Below are 22,737 nucleotides of genomic sequence, written 5' to 3'. Positions count from 1 at the left end.
CCTCCTGAATGGCGTCCTGGACCCACATTCCTCCCACCGCTTCATGTCAACATCACCACCAGCTCCATCACTTACTGCTGCTGCTGCTGTCTTTCTTGGTGAAGCTGTTAGAGTCAGTTTGAGTCCAGGGAGGGGGAGGGGAAAAAACAATTATCCTCTCTCTATCCTAGAATGGACTGCTCCCAACAATGCTTTCCCCTTTGGCAGGCAATAAAAATTCCCTTCCCCACATAGCTGCCAAGTTATCCCCTTTTTAAAGGGATTTTCCCTTATGCTGAATAGGCTTCCTCGCGAGAAAAGGGGAAACTTGGCAGCTATGCTTCCCCAGGCCTGTGAAGGCCTTGGCTCAAATCCTTCCACTTGCTTCTGTCTAAAAAGCACCCTGGAAGGCATTATCTACATGTTTTAAATTATAGACTCCTCTTCTCGTAAAAGGGAATGTTGGACCAAGTGGACTCACACCGGCAAATTCAGGTTGCAATATTCTAGTGGACTGTAAAGACTAGAGATATTTCTCGTGTGCAAATGTATCTTCAGTCTCTGAGTCTGCCCCCTTGTGACAGACACTACCCAAGCTTTTTGTCTCTTAGGGCCTGAGCCCCAGGATACTAGGCAATAATTCAAGCCTTATCCCATCCTAGTCTAGCTAATTTCCCTATCGCAGCTGACATAGCAGAGGCTTTCCTAACTGGGAGCAAGAAAGAGCCAACCTATAGGGCGTGCTGGCACATTCTCTTGCACAAACCCCACTGGAACAAAAGAGGAGCTGAGCAGATCAAGAGCCCTGCTGTGGACTCTAGTCTTTGATAATGCCAGGGCCAGCCCAAGACATTTTGGCTCCTGAGGCAAACCACAAAATGGTACCTTCCTCCCTGCCAGGGAAGAAGGGATGAGCAAACCCTCCAACATTTATTCGATGGAAATAGGGATGCCCCCATTACATAATGATAATTTTTCTATTTATACCCCACACATCTTACTGGGTTGCCCCAGCCACTCTAGGCAGCTTCTAACATACATAAAATATAATAAAACATGGGCATTGCCATTCAAATAGTGTGCACGCACTGTGTCATGTGATTGATTATGCCGGGCAGGGCTTACCTGCCACCCTCGCCTCCAATTTTATTCAGCTTGGCACCCCTGCCTGGAAATCATTTGTTAGGCAATTGTTCACATAACGAGTTGACAATTTCCATTGATTCCTATGGGGAAATTTCTAATGCGTTTCTGACTGTGGCATTTTGACCCTGACAAGTCTTCCCAACCCAAGAAAACTCAGGGGGGGAAATGCTCATTTGTCCAATCCCTCCCTCCATTCCTCAACCAACCAGCAAAAAGCAAATAAGAAAGGAAAATAATGCTCTCTGTTTGCATATCTGAATCTATGGTTAGTACCCTGAGGTTTGGGTACTAATTCCTCATGTTTGGATAGGTGAATTTTTGCATAGAAAAAGTTTGTAAAGAGGGACCTGTGTGTACAAAAGAAGCAGGTGTAACAGATTTGCTTCTAATAAGGAAATGAATACACATATACACATTTTTATAAGAAAACGCTTAAATATTTGATATTGAGATTTTAGTAATAATTTGTACATTTATGGAAGAAAATAGATTTGCACTTAGCAATAATTGTGAAGTCAAAGGTTTTCTATTACGATACCACATAAATATTGAATGGTTTCTATAATAGGAGGTGTTACATTAAACATCAGTAAGAACTTTCTGATAGTTGTTTAACAGTGGATCGGACTCCCTCAGAAGGTGGTGATCTGTACCCAATTCAGTCCAGAAGAGATGTTTCCAAGTAGGAAAGACTCTATTCGCCTCCACAAAACGATCCACAGCCATTAAAGGTTAGCAATGATCACTAACTTTATTGGACACCTTTACAGAAGTTAATATTGCACATGGTTTAAGAGAGCATTTAAAAAACAACAATCCAAAGAGAGCAAAGGCAGTCTTACAAAGACATTCCCTACATCCAGATAGAGAGCCAAAGGCTTAGAAGTCAAATTCACAAGAAGGCCAGAGGTTCCAGCCTCAGGATTCTGAAGGAAATGGGTACCATTATCCATTAAAACCATTTTTATTTTCTAAATAGGTCACTGTGGGAATGCAAGTTATCTGTAATAGCAACCACCTTCCCTACCTTCCAAGTTTTGTCCCCCCTCCTCACTTTAACCAAAAGGCCTTGTACTGAATGGCTAAGCAAAGCAACAGATCCACCTGCTGACAGTTTAAGAAATGCAATCAAAGGCATTGTGGTGGCGCTAAGTTAATTTTAAGGCACTAGGGAAGAAGCCACAGGGATTGCCAGGTGCTGTTTAAATGGCTGCCAAGTGGCTGTGCATAGAAGAGGCACTGCAGTACACAGGGAGAGCAAGTGGAACCAAAACTGGAGTTCCTTTAATTAAAGAGAGAATTCCACCATGCAATACTGGACTAAAGGAAGTGAGTATAAACTGGGGTTTTCATCTCCAAAATTGTTCCTCTGCAGCCCCAATCAACTGTAATCTGTCCTTCTTTGTATACACAGGCATCACTTTTGCTGGGTCATAAACAGATATAAGAAGCCATGCAAAAAAGGTAGCTGTGACATAAGTTCCTTCATTGGAGGGGCATGCATATATATATATATATATATATATATATATATATATATATATGCACACCCACCCCGACCTCCACCCCCTTTCCCTCCTATTCCGGAGGTGCTGGATCTTGCATTAAAATCTCACTCTTCTAAGAACATTCCTTCTATATATATTTTAAAATACAAATAGCTTCAGACAAGCTTCGTTGCAACATCCCCCTTTTTTCCAGGGGGTGTCATTTGTTCTCCCACATTGATTTCCTCCCACCCCCTGCAGAACTTGGTTGGGGAAATTCATTTGTTTTATTTGTTATCTCCAGTCGTCCCAAGCCAACTTCAGCATCATCTCCAGGGGTGCCTAGGCCATATCCGGCAGCGATTAGTGCTTGGGCCTGAAATCTGTGCTCTGTATCTGGTTTGGGGTTGCTTGGTCGTCTGAGAGTTGACTTGAAATGTCAGGGTCTCCAGCTTCCTTCTCTGGGTCTCGGGGAGAAGAGACAGTATTCAGAGAGGGAGGTGGGCTATCCCCCACCCCCTTCCCCCTTGTCCTTCAGGCTTCCCTCCTGAGGCACCAGGACTGCACAGACAAGTGCTGTTGTCCTCTCTCTGTGGCCCCAGCAAGCACTACTAGGCCTCACCTCTATCTTACCAGGCTACACCCACCTCCGTCTACCTGGCACCACCCTCTGAGCCTCAGGGAACCTAGCAACTGTCATTGGGCTTTGGGCTTTCAAGGCGATCAGCACTGCCAGCTCCTGCATTTTGGAATGGCTCAGGGAAGTTGGCCTTGGGGAGCCCCTCAGGTACCCAGGTCAGCAAAGACATGGTTGAGGAGGGGTTGGGAACTGAGGGAACACCTCCCTGCCCCCTGCCCCAGACCCTTGGGACCCTCCCCAGGCCACAGAGTCTTGGTCTGGCTGAAATGTGCCCTGGCTGTAACGGCTCTCATTTGCCTGGATGGTGGCTGGAGGATGTGTCTATAGTCTAGCCTACTATGCAAAGGAAACATTTACATTCGTTGCTTGGCCGGTTTTTGCCTCTGGCCCCGACTGGCACTGGCATGTGGCCCCCAGAATGGGAAGGCAGCCCCTGGGTTAAAAGGTTCCCTGCTCCTGCCCTATCCCACCGCAGGGGACTCCAGGGCAGCCTCCCCCTCCATGCAGAGCCTGGCCAGGTTGGAGGCAGCACATGCTGTCACTCACTTGGCTGGGCTTTCCTCATTGCAAAAGGGAGTAAAAATGGGAGCGGTGATGCTCAGCCGCTGGCTCCCAGCATCTGCCCAACCCTACCACAAATGCGGGGACAGATGTGGCAGTTAGGAGCTAGACTGGAGGAGGAGCGGCGGGTTGGAGCTGAAATGATGCTCTGTGGTCGCACGGGGTTGGGGGGCTGTGTTCACACTTGCGTTATCCTTTGAATGTTCACATAGGGCCAAGAAACCCGCAGAAGGTTTGTTCCGATCTTACCATTCTCGTACACCCGCCATTTTCAGGTGCCATGTGCACCCAGCAGAATAGCCCTACTGTAGACATTTTCCTACAATAAAGATCTCAATGGGAGCAGAATAACGGGGGTCTCGGATCAGTCTGATTTGGAAGCCAAATTGCTAGGGGCTGCCACTCAGATTAAAAATGGCTACACTACAGTCTGAAACTGATTTTATGGTCATTTCCTCTCCCCAGAATACCCTGGGAAATGTATAGGAGGAGGGAGCAGAGAATTTTCAGTTTTGCTCACCAAACTTCACTTTCCAGGATTGCGTCAGATGAAACCACCGTGACTAAGCTGGTATAAAATTGGTATACATTTGTAACGCCAGCATTGTTTCCCTCTTCTTTCTTTTTTAATACACAGAGGCTGCTTTTGAATTTTGAGCAAATGCCGTAAAAGATATGCAGAATTCACATAGGCACTCAGTTTTCAGCACTTCCTATAATGTGCAAGGCTGCCCAGATCTAGAGGTTGGAGTCTGGAAAATGGCATCCCCTCTGGAAACTGGATGGTACAACTGCTTTACAGGGGCGGGGAATATTCTCACGTAGATATTTGCCAAGAGCACCCACAGCCATTTGGGTAGTCGGCAAAGGACTAAATCTGTGCATGAAATTCAGGCATCATTCCCATGTTACATTATTGTGCACATACAGGCCTACACTTGCAAGTTGAGATGCATGCACCTCTGTAATGTAGGAATGGATGTAGTGGATTGGGAAAGGTTCACCTAAATGTATGGGGTGTGGGGAATGCACTGATGTGGCCATTGTCTTGTTTACCATGGACTCATGGACTTGAGCGTAAAAAGCAGTAATTTGTGAATCTTCCTTAAGAGCGTCTGATAGAAAGAAGCACAGGAAAGTGCCATATACCGAACCAGACCACTGATCCATCTAGCCAGTGTTGTCTGCACTGACTGGCAGTGGCTCTCCAGTATTTCAGACAGGGGACATGCCTAAACCTACATGGAAGTGCCAGGGATTGAACCAGGGGTCTTCTGGACACAGAGCATGGGCCCTAAAACCAAGCTGCAGCCCTTCTCCAATGACGGCAACTTCTGGTAGTGGAGAATCCTCACATCCTGCCCCACCCCAGGGCAGCAGTAGTGATCCTTCCCACAGGAACAACAAAGTTTGTCTATCACAGCGAATTCATTGAAAATGCAGTGTTATTGTATGGTCTGAAGCTGGTCAAGTTGTAAGATCTGTACCTCTTTCCCTCCACATGTCAACTCTGTGCTTCCTTCCCTTCCCATCCCATCCTTTTCTCTTCCTTGGGCATTGGCTGGTATTCTGCCAGGTCTCTTTAATTACCCCGACTGGGTCCTCCCCACTGGCTCCCTCCTCCCCAGAATGGCCTTTGCTTTTCCACATTCCCTTGCTCACCCCCCCCCCCACCCCTACCCCCAGTTTTCCCATTGGCTTTCTCTGTCCCTTCATCCCACCCTCCCTCCCCATCACCCTCCTCTGACTTTTTTATTTCTTGTAGTTTCCGAACTGGATAGCCAAGCGATTCGTAGCGCAGCGGAAAGCAGCTGGTTGGACCTCCCAGTAGGGCACAGGGTTGGCAAAGAGGCTGATGCCGTGGTACGAAGCCCGCTTTACCCCAAAGCCTACGGGACAGAAGTCGTTCACACCAATGTGAGTGATGTTGTTGGAGTGAAGGTACACAACCTGTGGAGGGAGAAGTGAGACTTGGTTACGCAGAGGTGGAAGATTTGCTGAGTTTGCGTTTGTCATAGGACTGCAGACAATATGCTAAATGAGCTGTTGGCCTACATTTTTTAGCATCATGGGAATCTCTACTGTTGATTTTCTTTTCTTTTTAAAAAAGTGAATGTGTTTAACTTCAGGACAGCAAAAGCAACCCCCATTTTATTTACCTAGCCATGACGGTGCTGTGATTTACCATAAATGCAAAACTTCACATGCTCAGAAGGTGTTTTTTAAAAAATATAATTATCAGGGTTGGCAAGCTGTATTTGTTTTGAAACCTCTTGCCTTCAGGCCTACGTTAGACCCACATTTGCCTGTTCTTACCAAGCCATGCTTGCTTGCCTGACACCATTTTTACATCAGTTGTGGGGCAGGTAAAGATGCAGTTAGCCCAAAGGGAGCCCCAGTGCAGGGACTGATGATTGATCTGCAGTCCCTGTAAAGCCTTGTGCATTGCACTTAGCTGATGCGCAGCTGATGTGCAGTGCTGTGGCTTGCATAGCTCTGTACAAGACACTTTGTGCCAACTTTGTGTCTGCACGGGCAGAAATAGTTCTCCAGATGTCATTGTGAGATCAAGTGATTTAGCTGATGGGTGGCCTCGCCCACTGATCAAACTTGACCCACGGGCAGTTGGGAAGAAAAGGATCTGGCCACTTCACCCCTACTGTTAATATATCAGGAATGCAAAGCATGAAATGATGATTGGGGAGGAGAAAAATGTTAATTGTTTGTTTCACAACTCAAGCAAAACACATGCCAGCCTAAAGAGGAAGCTGCAAGATGACCTGTCTGAAACACTGATGGTCCTGGTTCTCAGTTGCTGGATACCTTCATGAATGTAGGGTCCTACCAGCTGCCCAAACTTGCCTACTCCTGGAACTGGTCCTGCATTTGTTCACCTCTGCCACAAACTACCCCTGACCCCTCTGGTACCTGCAGAAACTTGAGGCCAGGCAGTCCTGGAGGAACTCGTGACAGCTTGTTGTTATCCAAGTGCAGCTCGCGTAGGCTAGGCAGGAAAGCCAGACTGCCGTTCTCAATCATGCGGATGTTGTTGTGTCCCAGGCCCAGCCTAGCGGGACGAAAGGAAGGGGAGGTAACAAAGAAAACAAAAGGAAAACAACAGCGGCTTCCAAATATCACAAAGGTTAAGTGGATCAAAATCTGTCTCTTGGGCAGGAGTTTGATGTAGGCTGGACTCTTGAAGAGTAATGGGGGAGATGGGAGGGTGTTCTTCAGGGCTACAGCCAAAATTAGGATGGCCAGCTGCCCTCCTTTACACAGGGTGGTCCTCTTTTCTGTAGGGTTGCCAGAGGACAGTCCTCTATTTGAAAGGACCCTCTGTTTCGAGGGCTGACCTGAGTCTGTTTAAAAAATTAAGGAATCATAAAACAGGAGGGGGTGGATGGGAGTTTCTATCAACAGTTAGCAGCACCTGGTCAACAGACCAAGTAGGCGTACAATCCACCTCTTGTCATTCCCAATACGGTAAGAAGCATTGTATTTCTACTTAATAATTATTTCTAGTTTTGCATCTATACCTATAAATTACCATATGCACATTGTAGGCAAATTGATATCCTTTCTGCCCTCCTTTTTTGGTGATGCATAACTGGCCGCCCTAGCCCAAAGCCCCGTGCATCTGTGACTCAGAAGGTGGGACCCAGCAGAGTCCCATTCAAGCCTCAAAGCGTATGGCTGTGCAACACTGGGTCCCTGTGGTTGGCAGAGAGGCAGCACAAAACCTCTAGCATAGCCAGGCCTCCTTTCATTGAACAGTATCTTCCGTTTGGCGTAGGGGCCTGGGGTTGGGAAGCCCCCATTGCTAAGTCTGGATTTGCAATATGGATGCCTGTCACTCTGCCTCTTTTCTGCTTCCTTAATGCCCTTCCTCCAATTCTTTCTCTGATTGCTGGAAGCTTCACATTTCAGGTATGTGGAGAAGAGGAGAAATGTGTTGCTGATATAAAATGGGGGCTTAAACAGTTGCAGCTACAAACCATTACAGCTACATGCAGCATTCAGCCAGTGTCCACCTAACTGTAAAATAGCAGAGGACGAGGTAAAGAGGGATCAGGGAATAGCAAGCCATCTTGTTTATTGAGCATCCATCCTCTTTTGTTTGCATTTGTGGTTTAGGCCAGCAAATTCAAGGCTCAACAGTCCAGTCAGAGACAGAGTTTGCCCCTGGCAGCATTCCTTTAAGTGTGGAAGGTGGAGATAAAGCTGTCGTGGGACCTCTACAGTTCCTCCTGCCCGATCCCTCCCGCCACCTACCCTGTTCCTACGCCTGCTGTGGCAAGCAGGTCTCCAGGTGTGGTGATCAGGAGGGAAGTGGCTATAACTAGGCCAGGGCGAGAACAGACAGGAGGACGTGTGACTGCCTGGTCTCTCTTCCTGCTCTGGCCTCCACAGAGTCCTCTGACTGAGAGTGCCCCATGGGAAAGAGCCTCGGGTGCAAGGGCCTGATCTAGAGGGTCTGGTGGCTTTTGGGTAAACAGTGTGGTTCATGGAGCATCTGTTGTGTGAGAGCCACTTTCAGGATGGTAGTAGAAAAGCAGGATAGAAATGGGCTTAATAAGCAACCAACCAACCAAAAGAAGGAAGGAAGGTGTATGAGGAGCATTACATTGAAAAGTGGCCTAGGAATCAGGACTAATAAGAATGGCTCTTTCTCCCTCTACTGGCTGAGGCTTGAAATGGCAGGACTATTTAGGAGTTGATGGTTCTGAAGGCAAGTCAATGCTACAAACTCATACCAGCTTCAAACCTGCTTTACAAAAAGCTCCAGCTGCCTCTATTTTCTTTACAAAGAACTATACATGCCCTGTTTATATATTTTTTAAAAAACGGGCAAGGGTTTACATTGGGAAAGAGGTGAACCCTGTCTACTCCTCCTACTCTGTTTTTGAATGCATGAATAGGGCTCCCATTTTGTTCCTGTTCTATCTTTTGGAGGAAATATTAGATATCTGAAAGCTAAATGAGTTGGGAAAGTCATCTATCTGCATGATGTCATGAACAAAGCATTTGCCTCAGATGTTTTCTCTTGTTGATTTCTGTCCTCCTTGCATTCCCTGCCCCCCACCCCCACATTTTTTAAAAAAGAAAGCTTTGGAAACTTAACACAATAGTTGTGAAATTTCCACAGGTGCAGATGGCTTATATTATGCAGCTATTCTGGCTCCAACCTAGAAGCTCAAAAGCACCTCAAAGTGCAAGTAGATAAATAGGTAAATGCCGTTTCCGTGTGCTGCTCTGGTTTGCCAGAAGCGGCTTTGTCATGCTGGCCACGTGACCTGGAAGCTGTACGCTGGCTTCCTTGGCCAAGTAAAGCGAGATGAGCGCTGCAACCCCAGAGTCAGACACGACTGGACCTAATGGTCAGGGGTCCCTTTACCTTTACCTTTATTCTGGCTCTTAATGGTCTGTGCATGTTGTTCTAGCCAAGGAGTCATAAACATAGTGCTTACAGGGACACAGGTGCCCACACCCAGCTCTAAGACCCAGTTTGGCATACACCTCCATGCACATTTGCGTACATGCACATGGGAGCCTCCATGGTGCTCCTCTAGAGGCTTCGCCTAGGGCAAAAGAAACCCTGGCTAGCCCCCCCCCCTGTGCACCTGGTGGGGTGCATGTGATTTTTGCCAGTTTGCAAATGTGCCTGGGGGCTCAAAAAACCTGGTGACTCTATTTCCTAGGTTGCTCTAACTTTATTTCTCTATAGCCTGTTTCTCCTCTCTAGAAATCATTCTACTGGTATCACCTTTCCTAATACAGTTGCCTTTATTTTCACCACCCTCTCCCCAAAATTCAGTGGGGAAGGGAACACTCTGGACTGGGAGTGCAGTGAAGGGGGAGGGAATATTTAACAAAAAGCCCCCCCCCCATTTACACTTGCCCCCATCTAACACTTGGGGCTAAGGAAACGAGGCTATGCTGTGCTAGAAGTCTAGAAGTAGAGTTGCTATTTCACCTCCGACTTAAAGCAGAACAGCAGGCAACAGCTGCTTCCAATTGTCCACCTCTGGAAGAAGAGTAGTTTGGATTTGATATCCCGCTTTATCACTACCCGAAGGAGTCTCAAAGCGGCTAACAATCTCCTTTCCCCTCCTCCCCCACAACAGACACCCTGTGAGGTGAGTGGGGCTGAGAGACTTCAGAGAAGTGTGACTAGCCCAAGGTCACCCAGCAGCTGCATGTGGAGGAGCGGAGACACGAACCCGGTTCCCCAGATTAGGAGTCTACCGCTCTTAACCATTACACCACACTGGCTCTCTCCTTGCCTTTGGCATCCTAGGCTGGTGCCCTCCCAACCTTTGGCCCACCTTCCCTTGTTGAGTACAGTATACGAACTATTAGCTCCCTCTAGTACAAATGGCAAGGAGCAAAATACATTTTGGAAATGTTAAACTTCACTATGAATATTTCCCTGTCTTTGTGCTGCCTATAGATGCATCTTTACCCACACCTGTTGCCTCTCACAGTGCAAACTTAGCTCCAAGACAATATATTGTTGGCATCAATCCATCTTGAGAGACAATGGAGTGCACCTCCAGGGGTAGAGTCAAACTGCTGGATTAGCAGCACCAAAGTGACTTCCCTTGGGGACAGGCCTGGGCAGTGCGTATGGAGGTCCTGGGCTACCCAGATGACAAGGCCACACCTTGGCTTGCTGATGTAGCCCAAAGGAAAGCAGAGTGATATGTTTGGCATCAGCTTGGCTGCAGGAGTTGCCAGAAGGAGGCGTACAAGGTGCCATCCAACCACCTTAGGAATTCCACTCCAGATTTGCGTAGGGTTTACTCCTTAGCCATTTCTTCTCCCAAAGAAGACAGCAGAGGTTCAGGACCAGAGTTTTCCTTCTCCTAGATGGGCTACCTTCCATCTGCCCCACACTTCCCTCTTTTGGCCCCAAGGGCTGCACGTGGCAACGACTTGAGGGATACACACACATGTGTGTGCACAAACACACATGTACCTCCTGCCCCTCTCTCATGCACAGACAAAAACATACACACAGAATGTTTTTGTCTGTGCATCTTCCACCTGCTCTCTTGTCACACATGCAAACTCACGCAGCCTTCCAGGTCCCACTCACTCTTCTGGTGCATTGGGAACCCATTGTGCCTCCCCAGCTGGTTGGCGCTGGGAACAACTGGGCAGCAGGCATGTCTGTGCCCTCCTCACCTGTTCCTAGTGTCAGTCAGCTGGGGAGGGGAGTTGTGCGATGAGACTGCTGAGGAGAGCGGAGGAGCAACCTGGTCAGCACACACCTCAGCTATTCCCAGAGCAAATCATCTGGGCAGGACAGGGAAGGCTGCGAGGAGACAGCCGAGTGGCGGGATGCGATTGCTGGTTGGTGCTGGCCTTTGTGTTTCCTCCCAACCTCCAAACAGCTGTTTAGCAGACTGAGGGGGATGCAGTTGTGGCAGGGAAGAAGGTGCACAGGTACAGATGTACCAATGTGGCTTTCCATCTAAAACAGACTCCATGTAAGCCTTCATGCAGCCGTTTATCTAACTGAGGACAGAGAATTGCCAGGGTGGGGGCAGAGTGTGAATTGTTAACCTGTGACAGGCTGCAGAGAAGGCTTGTGAGGGCCACATATGTCCTGCAGGCATCTTGGTGGTCTTGGCTTGGCAATGGACTGGATGAGAGCCAACAAACTGAAGCTCAATCCAGAGAAGGCTGAGGCCCTGTTAGTGGACCAGATAGATGGGAGGCCGCTTGCTTTCCCTCTGAAGCAGTGAATACATAACTCGGGGATACTTCTGGATCCATTGCTGTCATCTGAGGTTCAGGTAACCTCAGTGGCACAGAGTGAATGCTGAATAAACTGGTTGGATGCTGAATAAACTGTCTACACAGTAAGCCTGCAAGTTGCACACATTTAACTTGTGTGCATTTGGCTTTACATGCATGGAAGAAAAGAAATAAATAAATAAAATTGGGGTGAAGTTCCGAGAAAAATTAGCGTACTTTGGCAATCTCACCCACCACTGAACCCAATCTGTTTTGGCTATCCATGGTTTTGGCTTTAGGCATGATTCCCGGAACGCAACTCTTGCGTAAGTCGTGGACCTACCATGCTGTAAACTGTCCTGTGATCCTTGGATGAAGGGTGGTATATAAATTTAATCTACATATATAAAAATGTAAACTGGCCATGTCCGTTAGTATCCATGTTTCACCAAAACCGCTTGACCGATTGCGCTCAAATTTTGACACAATGTCGCATGCGAATATGAGAGCAAAGACAGGTGTCACACCTGTGCCACGTAAACCCCCCAAAACCCTGTGTTTCAAAACACACCACTCAGACGAAAATGCATTCTGGGAAAAGAACCAGGTTGCAAACCAGCGCCCTCTAGCGACGGCTACACTGGTACTACACCTATAGAACCTACAGAACAGTGATGGGCAACCTTTTGAGCTTGGTGTGTCAAAATTCGCCAAAAACCCGAGCATAACTCGGGTGGTGTGTCACTTCGAGAGAAAAAACTGTAATTTTGCAATATTTATAGTTTTAATAACAAAAATGTATAATTGTTTCCCCTTTTAAAAAAGGAAAAGGGGGAGGGAAAAAATATTAAACTTTTTATAAAAAATTTTTTTAAAAAGGGGGGGAAAATAAGGCAACCCAGAGGTCTTTCCCAGTGGGACTCTGGGCTCAGGCCTTCCTCCAACGGGTCTGCCACTGGGGAGGTGGACTCGGGTTGGGCCTGTGCCTCCTCGTGGCCCTCTTCAGCCCACCTCTCACCTCACTCGGCTATGCTTGTGCGGCGGAAGTCCACAAGGTCCCCAGAGATGCGCCGCCTGCGGCATTCTGCCGCCTGTCGGAAGTGAGGTCTCAGCATGTGGCCACGTGTCACCAAAAATGGCTATGCGCGTCAGTGCTGACACGCATGTCATAGGTTCGCCATCACTGCTATAGAACCTTCCCTCTCAACAGCACCTCAGCTGCCATTTACATACTAGGCCGAAGCCTTTACAGACTAGGCCGAATGGAGGTACTAACTCGCCTGGATGGGGGTTGGGGGGAGGAGGGGATGGGATAGTTCAGGACACGGTGGGACCAGTCACAGGGATGACCCGGGGTGGGGGGAGGAGGGGGCGGGATCATAGCTGTCAAGTTCTCCCTTTTTTAAAGGGAAATTCCCTTATGCTGAATAGGCTTCCTCGCGAGAAAAGGGAAAACTTGACAGCTATGGGCGGGATACGTCATGGATCAACACAGGGTGGTGGCAGTCACAGGGATTAGCCATGGCAACGCGTGGCAGGGCCAGCTAGTAAATGATAAAATAAATAATAAACACAGGTCATCTGGAGGAGCCCATCATTACTTTCCAGCTCACCCTACCTGTAGACTTTGGAGTACCGGATCAGATCTTCTAATTCAATTGCCTGGATCTTGTTGTGGTCCAGATGTAGCTCATTTAGGGTTTCAGGAAGATCTGGTTGTGGAGGCGGAGAGAGATTATTTTTATATATCTATGTATTATATAGAAAGATTGATAGGATTACATTTCTGTACCACTTGCCCATCCCCACAACCAGTGCTTTTTTTCTGGGGGCGGGGGACGCAGGGGTACGCATAGCCCTAAACATTTTGTGAATCTCAGTTTGTCCTCATTGAGGGACAGTATTTAAATATGAGTAGGAAAATGAAAGTACCCCTAAACATATTTTTTTAGTAAAAAAGCACTGCCCGCAACACAAATCAATGTTTTTTAATGAAATCATGTCCTAAAGCCAGGAGTGTGCATTGGTCTTATAGAGCAATTGGCTACCAGAAAATTACATTAATAACAGCCAAGTAAAGCTGTGGCTAAGCATTGCTGTAAGGAGGTAGCTATGAGAAAGAAGTCACACACATTACCTTTAGGTACCCCCGTGAGCTTTGCTTCTGAGATCCTCAAGTAGTTCAGCTTCAGACCATCAAAGGCACCGGGTTCAAATCCACTGTTCTCCAGGGGATTCCCTCCCATCTCTGTGAGGAGAGAAAACATGTCAGCTAGAACAAGAGCGTCCCATTCTTATCAGGCCCACATTTAATGCCAACATTTAGCATATTTTTAATTGTTTTATGTCCATTTCTCTCTCTACGGTGGCCAGATGCACAGGCGTATTGTTAAGCGACCTGCTGGTAAGCTTTATGCTCACATAATCTTTTCTGATATATTTAAAAGGAATTCTTGGATTCTTAGTGTTGCATTTTAGTTATAATACAATTTTTATTTCATATGGTTGCTGTACTATTGAATGCAAACACATTATTTTCTGCTTTGAACATAAATGCATCTGTTGAAAATAAACTGATATCAACCTGGTTTGCAGGTAATGCTAAAGCCAAAACTGTGGCTTAGTGAGAACTAGTGAAAGTGCAGACTCCCAGAGGGAAGATCGTGGCCATGGTGCTCTCCCCCTGATCTGCTGGTGCTACGCTGCTTGGGCTAAGCCATGGCTTGATTTAAGAAAGAGTCTAAACCTGGGCTCGACATAAGCCTCGCCATAGCTGCCAAGTCTCCTGTTTTCTCCAGGAAATCCCTGTTTTTCCAGCTGTTCCTAGCTGAAAAAACGGATTTTTTTGTTTTTTCCCGGTTTATTCTGGCGCGGCGGCCATTTTGGAACTGGGCGGAGCATGATCAGAAGCGACTTTTGATGCTGCTCTGCCCAGTTCCAAAATGGCTGCAGTGTGATTTCTGGCGCGGCAGCCATTTTGGAACTGGGCAAAGCAGCATCAAAAGTCGCTTCTGAGCATGCTCCGCCCAGTTCCAAAATGGCGGCAGCGCTACTTCCGGTCTGCTATTTCCGGCCCGGTCCCTTATTTCTCTGACAGCAACTTGGCAGGTATGTGCCTTGCTCCTCTATACAAACCATGAACTGTAACTAGGGATGGGGGAGAAATCCATTTCAGATCACATGTAAAGGCACATGTATCCAATCCACACTTTCCAAAACAGTATGAGAACCTAAACCCAGCCAACCTTCAACATTTGCACTTATCTGAATTTTGCAATGTAGTTCTCTAACCAACCAATCAACCATCCCACCAACCAACCAGTGTTTACAAAAATGCACATATCAGGGGAAAGTGTGTGTAAAAATGAATATATTGATGAAAACAGCATTAAAATGCACCCTATTAGCAGAAACAGCTTGCAAAAATGTGTACATTGGTAAAAACTGCATACAGAATATATTTATCAAGAGAAATTTGTACTAAAATGCTGGCAAATTTTCATGAGGATAAAATAAAATGAAACTGCAAATTGCTGCAGAAACATAGAATCATAGAGTTGGAAGAGACCACAAGGGCCATCCAGTCCAACCCCCTGCCGAGCAGGAAACACCATCAAAGCATTCTTGACATATGCCTGTCAAGCCTCTGCTTAAAGACCTCCAAAGAAGGAGACTCTACCACACTTCTTGGCAGCAAATTCCACTGTCGAACAGCTCTTACTGTCAGGAAGTTCCTCCTAATGTTTAGGTGGAATCTTCTTTCTTGTAAGAAAGAAGTAACATGGAGGATTGAATTTAAGATTGGGAAAAGAACAAGAACCTGGTAGAGTCAGGTACTTCCATCCCTAGCAGTAACCACTGCTTATTCTGACCAGCTTCTGACGTTCCTCAGAAAACTCATGGAATGGGACAGCTCACAAAGCATGTCTAGGGAGGAACGGCCCAGTGGGCATCAGTCTAGTAGAGCACCCATGTCTCACCAATGCAATTCATGTTGTTGAGCCCATTGAAGACATCCTTGGAGACCTTCTTGATCTTGTTATCATGGATGCGGAGTTCAACCAAGGAGCTGGGCAGGTTAGGAGGGATCTCCACCAGGTTGTTCTTGGAGATGTAGAGTTTCTGCAGCTTGTGCAGCGGGCTAAAGGCCTTTGGGTGTATCTTGGAGATCTTATTGTTCACCAGGACCAAGGCCTGCATCCACAGAAAGAAACTGCATGAGGGACAGGGTGGGTGGGTGGGTGGGCATAGAACAGGGAATGGAATCCATCCTCCAGGTAACTTTGCCAGTGGCCATGAACGGGGCAGTGAGAAAGGAAGAAACCTTCCACCATTTCAGTCCAGAAAGGGGTGTATTAGGGAAGGGAAACCCGGACTTAGAAATCATAGAAACATAGAGTTGAAAGAGACCACAAGGGCCATCCAGTCCAACCCCCTGCCAAGCAGGAAACACCATCAAAGCATTCCTGACAGATGGCTGTCAAGCCTCTGCTTAAAGATCTCCAAAGAAGGAGACTCCTCCACACTCCTTGGAAGGAAATTTCACTGCTGAACAGCTCTTACTGTCAGGAAGTTCTTCCTACTGTTTAGGTGGAATCTTCTTTTTTGTCGTTTGAATCCATTGCTCCGTGTCCGCTTCTCTGGAGCAGCAGGAAACAACCTTTCTCCCTCCTCTATATGACATCCTGTTATATATTTGAACATGGCTATCATATCACCCCTTAACCTTCTCTTCTCCAGGCTAAACATACCCAGCTCCCTAAGCCGTTCCTCATAAGGCATCGTTTCCAGGCCTTTGACCATTTTGGTTGCCCTCCTCTGGACACGTTCCAACTCGTCAGTATCCTTCTTGAACTGTGGTGCCCAGAACTGGACACAGTACTCCAGGTGAGGTCTGACCAGAGCAGAATACAGTGGTACTATTACTTCCCTTGATCTAGACGCTATACTGCTATTGATGCAGCCCAGAATTGCATTGGCTTTTTTAGCTGCTGCATCACACTGTTGACTCATGTCAAGTTTGACATGGCTTGCATATCAGAAGTTCCAGTCTCAATCCCTTGAATTTCACGTTCAAAAATCTTGGGGAAGGGTCCTTGCCTGAGACCTTGGAGAATGGTTACCAGTCAAAATAAACAGTACTAGTGGCCCAGGGGACTTGCTCAGTGCAAGGCAGCTTTTTATATCCTTAAGAGTGGGTGCTTATGTGAGGAGATCCTGACTTCGATTCTCACAATGAGGGATAAATGCAGGAGGATTGCAATAGTACTACTGACCTGTTTGTTGAGCATTCATCCTGATTTATTTGTGGGGAAGATAGATTATGTTGCATTGAAGCAAGTGTTGTCCCACACTTTCTAGTGCATTTCCCCACCAGCACTTTCCCACACTTACCTTTCCTCCGCTTTTCCCAGGCACACATCCACACTTTAAAGCTTCGTGTCCGAGTGCCCTTTTATTTCCTCCAGAGCTTCCCTTGCAAAAACCTACTTCTTTAAAGCTGAATTTAAAACTGGAATTGCTGTTAGCTCTGATTCAGCTTTAAAGAGCAGATTTTTGTGAGGAAAGCTCCGGAGGAAAAACCAAAAAAGGGGGTTTGGACAAGCGCAAACCATGCTTGGAAAGAGTGGAGGAGTGTAAGTGTGGCTAAGCCCCGTGTTGACAAGGGTGAAAAAATGCAGGTGCACACCCTAATTCTACCAGCAGAGGGTAGTGCACAGATAAGGTGAGGAGGAGGAGATGGGGGATCCATTGTATCTCTTTTAATATGTGCTTTAAGGCAGAGCAGAGACAGGGGCTCAAAGCCTCTTTTACAATAAAGGCTGAGGTAATAGGTTGAGGAGAGGAAGCTTTTGCCATACTTACATACAAGTGATGCAGCCCCTTAAAGTCATCTTTGCGTAGCTCAGTAATGTGGTTGTTCTGCAGATCCAGCAATTTTGTATCTGGCGAGATCTCCCTAGGCACTTCCTTAAGACCTGGATGAAGCAGGTGAAGAGGGATGGATAGAGGGGTTAAGAAAATTTAACAGGGCAGGTTAAATCATTGTGGCAGTTGCTAAGCAGCCCAGAAAGACAGAGCCAGGACTGGCTCAAGATAATTTACTGCCCAAAGGGATAGAGAGTGGTGCAAACCAAACAGGCATGTCCCAGAATGCTTTGCACTGTTGCAGAGGATTCTGGGAGTGAAACTCTTGCACCACAGAGATAAATTAATGACCAATTTAAAGGTAAAGTTGAAGGGACTCATGACAGTTAAGTCCAGTCACAGACGACTCTGGGGTTGCAGCGCTCATCTCGCTTTACATGCTGAGGGAGCCAGCGTTTGTCTGCTCTGCAGACAGTTTCTCCAGGTCATGTGGCTAGCATGACTAAGCCACTTCTGGCTCAACAGAACACTGACACCAGAGCAGCGCACGGAAACGCTGTTTACCTTCCCGCCGGAGTGGTACCTATTTATCTACTGGCACTTTGACATGCTTTCGAACTGGTGGGTTGGCAGAAGCTGGGACCAAGCAACGGGAGCTCACCCCATCATGGGGATTCGAACCACCAACCCTCTGATCGGCAAGCCCAAGGCTCAGTGGTTTAGACCACAGCACCTCCCGTGTCCCATTATGACCAAGCAAAAGCAAGAGCGATGCCATCTTTGCAGCAAACAGGATTCTGAGGTGTGTTGCCACTGCAGGAGGGGAACTGACTAGTCTGGATGCATGTGCTACCTCTCATCTAGCCACACCCTCCCCTTGAAGTAAAAATGCAACGTCCCCTCGTGCTGCGCTGCCAGCTCCTCCTACTAAGACGGCATGCTTTTATAAGCATTGCTGGACTGGGAGATGAGGGAGCCACAGTTTCTCCTCCTCTCTTTCACCTGCCATGCAAAACACCTGTAGAACATCTATGGAGTGTGGGATGGGAGGTTGACAAAAGAGCCATTGTATGTGTATAGAAGGTGGGAGGAACTGCCTCATATTTCAATTCAGTGGCAGATTTGAGAGTGTGGGCTGATCTCCAGGCCTGCAGAACCATGCCCAGAATCTGTTGAGCTATCAGAGCCACTAATCCTTTGAGGTATGTGGGGTTCCAGAAGGCTGTGCAGGGTGAGGATGCTGTGTCCACCCATCATGTCCTGCCTGGAAACCCAACAATACCTAGAACCACTTTTGGGTTAAACATGAGTTTGTTAGGCATGGATTGGGAACGCTGCTCTAACTTGTATCCTCCTTCCTGTCACTTCTGCCAACCTAGCAGTTCAAAAGCACGCCAATGCAAGTAGATAAATAGGTACAGCTGCAGCGGGAAGATAAATGGCATTTCTGTGCGCTTTGGCTTCCTTTACGATGTTCCGTTGCGCCAGAAGCAGTTTACTCATGCTGGCCACATGACCCGGAAAGCTGTCTGCGGACAAACGCCAGCTCCCTCAGCCTGAAGCGAGATGAGTGCTGCAACCCCATAGTTGCCTTTGACTGGACTTAACCGCTCAGCGGTCCTTTACCTTTTACCTTCACCTCCTTCCTGTTAAAACGCACATGGAGTTTCAAACACACACACACACACTGGTGCTCTCCAGGTTTGCACCAATATGGGTTGCTAGAAATAATCTGGACCAAAGCCAAGCGCATAGGTCTCTCTCAAGCATATAATACTGTCATATTCTGACACACAAGTTTGAGAAGAACCCTCAAGTCCAAAACCATAGTCACTCCTGATAAATGGGGCCATCAACACACAGCTTCCAAACAATGTCAGCTCAGTTCCTTTTTTCTTTTCTTTTTTTCCACAATGATTGATCAGTTAAAAAGGATATCTTTATTTACCTTTATTTTATATGTCTTTTTTATACAAGACCTTGCATTTTACTCTTAGTTGGCCTCCTAACTGCTATTTTGCATAACAACCAACAGAGGGGGATAGAGCACCATTAAGGCCAGGCATGTATTGCAAAATATAGGGGTCGCCTAAGAGGGTGGAAGCGAAGACTGCAAAGTGGGGGCAGGCAGAAAACCTGTGGCCCTTCAGTATGGTGTAGTGGAATAAGATCTGGGAAACCAGAGTTAAAATCCCTACTCAGCCATGAAGCTCACTGGACCAGTCACTGCTTCTCAGCCTAACCTACCTCTCAGGGTTATTGTGGGGGTTGAATGAGGAGCCAGAGAAGCACATATGCCTCCTTCAGCTCATTGGAAGAAAAGGTGGGCTTTTAAATGCAATGAATGAGTAAAATACAATACAATTTGACCACAACGCACACCATCCCTGACCATGCTAGCCGGGGCTGATGGAAGTTGGAGTCCAATGGGATTTGTTGACGCTCCTTTCCTTGTGTATAAGAGGCAGTTGGGCCCTGAGTGTGTGATTGAAACTTGGGCCGTGATAGCGGGCTCCATGCACTTCAAGTTCCCCAACACTAGTTTTCAGAGTAATATGTTGAGCCCTTTTGTTAGCTCTGTCTACCTCATCCAGTGGCACACCACCCACTCCCTGTTTGCAACAGAACTGAGGCCCCCAGAATCCTTGGCCGCTGTTTTGCTCCCATGCGCCAACTCACCCAGGTCAGAGCATTGCACCACCCTGAGGTGGCAGTGGCATCCGAAGGGGCAGAGGCCTGGATAGAAGGGCACGGTGTCCTCAGCCTCAGCCCCTCCTGACGTAGGGAAGATGCCCGATGCCTCTTCCTCTTCTTGGACATTAGGATCATCCATGGAAAAGTCCCAGAAGCCTCTCTGCACAAACGGCAAGTCACCGCTCACCAGACCCAAGAGGGGCATCAGCAGAAGGAGGTGTTCCATGGTGGGAGCTGCTAGGCAAGAATATGAGAGAGAGAGAGAGAGAATGACAGGAGTCAGATTGTGCTGTGAGGGACTGAAGATGTGAGATCCACAAGACCTTTAGAATCACAGAGCGCCTTAGTGTTCATAATCGGCAGGGCCAGAATGGCATTGTCTGGCACCTGCTGTTCACTTACCTCATTGCCCACTGCAATTCTGCCCCTCCCTCCTGAAACTCTGGCCCTCTGTCACCTCAGACTGGGCTTCCCCCATTTTCTGTCTGGCCCAGAGAGTCTCTGTTAATGACTTTCTTAATGGGTTAATGGCTTGGCCATTCCCGTCATGGTTCTTCTGTCAGGCGGTTTCCAGGACACAGGAAAACTGGCTTAAAATCCAACCCCCACTAGACTCATGAATTGAGGGGTTTGCTTAAATTCCTACCCTTTACTGAATCAAGATATTTTAGGGGAGCCTTGCCTCCCCAACTTATAATAATATTGTCCTCCATATAACTGTCCTTAAACTATGTCAACATGTGGAGAGCTGTGCCCTCGCCTGCCTTATCTCCCTTTGGTCTTTTGTACAGGCACTTCCTGTTCTGGTACTGGAAGTGAGAGGGGCAGGGGATGTCTCAAGAAGTAACAGATGGTATGGATGCAAAGATGAGAGAGAACGGGCTCATCAAGACTTTCTTTTGTGCCGCGTTTCTAGGCACAGCTCCATGCTTGAAAGTTCTGGGTCCGAGCCGTGGAAAACCTGAATTGCCTAGAAAGCGCGGAGTATGGATGTGCCCAGAAAAGAGCATTCAGCTCCTCTCCTGTTTGCATAGGATGTAAGTCAACCTCCTGCTCTGTTTTACATGGAAGCAGCACATCACATCTACGTAAATTTGGCCATTTCCTAACCTACTTTACAAGGTTGTGGTGAAGATAAAAACGTAGAAAGTACTACTGTACATATCAACCTGCAAACTGCTTGGAGGAAGGATGGGATGTATACAGGCCCGCCCTAGCCATAGAGGCTAGTGGCGCGGAGAACCACGGCACCGGGCGCTGGAAGGGCGCCAAGTGAGCGCAGGGTTCCGGCGATCTGGCCAGGACTGCGCTCCACGAGCTGAGAGGCTGTGTCGCGTCTCTCTCCTTCTCCGAGGACTCCACACTGGGTTCCGCTCAGTCGAGCTTCGCCACCAGTGCGCACACAGCGCCTAAGCAGCTCTTGCTGGCCCCGCGGTGCGCACGCTGGTGGCGAAGCCTGACTGAGCAGAACCCAGTGCTGGGGAAACGAGAAGGAGGCGCAGCGCGGAGTCCTCGGAGGTGGCCTCCCGCTGCTGCTGCGGTCCACTTGGCACTCCCGGGTCCTTGGAGAGGCTCTGGAGCCAGGTCTGGCCGCTCAGGAGCTGGTTTGGGCAGCAAGGCGGGAGGGGGCTGCCTGTAGCCCACCAGCTCATAGAAGGGTGGCTGCCTCAGCATGATCGCTTTGGTGCTGCACTTTCAGAGGGGGGCGCTGGAGGGATCTTAGCGCCAGGGCGCTGGATGGGCTTAAGACGGCGCTGGATGTATACATGTCTGTATACATGTGTGTGTACGTGGGTGTGGGTGTGTTCATGCCTGCATGTCTGTGTTTCCAGATGGGGGTGTGTATATATATATATATATGTATATATATATATATATATGTATATATATATATATATGTATATATATATATATATATATATATATATATATATATATATGTATGTAGGCATTGCGCGCGTAGATGTAACAACCTTTCTCCGTAACTCCTGAACCGTAATGTAACAAATTTGGCCACAACGTTCCATGCCCATCAGTGAGGGATCTGGCATAATTTTCCCCCCAAAAAAGCAAACCTTTAATACATAAAATAATGATTAAACACAAAAAGTGGCGCCCAAATTAGACGTCACCAGCAGAAGCTCGGAAGACTCCAGCAGCATCCAATAGAAAGGCAGATTGCCCACTGCTGCCTCAAAAGCTGCGCCAACAGATGGCATCTTAAAATTCCACAGCAACTGTCAGGGGGTTTCCTTACAGAGAGCCCCCACCCATCATTTTCACCAGCTCATCACCCAGCGTCAGCACCAGTAGCGAGTCAGAGGAGAGGAATAAGGGAGTGAGCGGAGTGGAGAGAGGGCTCTCGTATGCTACAGCTAGGGGAGGAGGAGCTGAGACAGCCACAGGGCATCCGTTTTCCCCGACACCTGAATTGAGACGTGCTAGCACCTGTAGGGCGAGGGGGGGGCGTTTTGGGGTCCCCAAGCTCTTATGCTGGGTGAAGGCCAGGAAGAAGCCGTTGCGAGGTTCTGATATGGACTGAGCAGTCATGTTTCCCGATACTCTTGCACTGTAAATAGCATGCACAATAAAACTCTGAAAGAAACGACGGAGTGGAGC

At 47.7% G+C, this 22,737-nt stretch overlaps 1 protein-coding gene across 1 annotated transcript in view; it reads right to left on the bottom strand.

Moving 5' to 3' along the window:
- Positions 1-1,850: 1,850 nt before the first annotated feature.
- Positions 1,851-22,737, bottom strand: part of BGN (biglycan) — a 50,391-nt gene continuing 29,504 nt past the window's right edge. The window contains exons 2-8 of the mRNA XM_035141001.3: positions 20,104-20,352; positions 17,422-17,534; positions 15,537-15,750; positions 13,694-13,804; positions 13,175-13,268; positions 6,742-6,880; positions 1,851-5,763 (exon numbers count right to left, since the gene is read on the bottom strand). Of these exons, the coding sequence (XP_034996892.1) occupies positions 5,566-5,763; positions 6,742-6,880; positions 13,175-13,268; positions 13,694-13,804; positions 15,537-15,750; positions 17,422-17,534; positions 20,104-20,344 (1,110 nt within the window). The 5' untranslated portion in view covers positions 20,345-20,352 and the 3' untranslated portion in view covers positions 1,851-5,565. The remainder of the gene's footprint in view (positions 5,764-6,741; positions 6,881-13,174; positions 13,269-13,693; positions 13,805-15,536; positions 15,751-17,421; positions 17,535-20,103; positions 20,353-22,737) is intronic.

The sequence above is a fragment of the Zootoca vivipara genome, chromosome 15 (genome assembly GCF_965207765.1).
Source record: "Zootoca vivipara chromosome 15, rZooViv2.hap1.1, whole genome shotgun sequence".
Lineage (NCBI taxonomy): Eukaryota > Metazoa > Chordata > Lepidosauria > Squamata > Lacertidae > Zootoca > Zootoca vivipara.
This window is presented reverse-complemented; position numbering and strand designations above follow the sequence as displayed.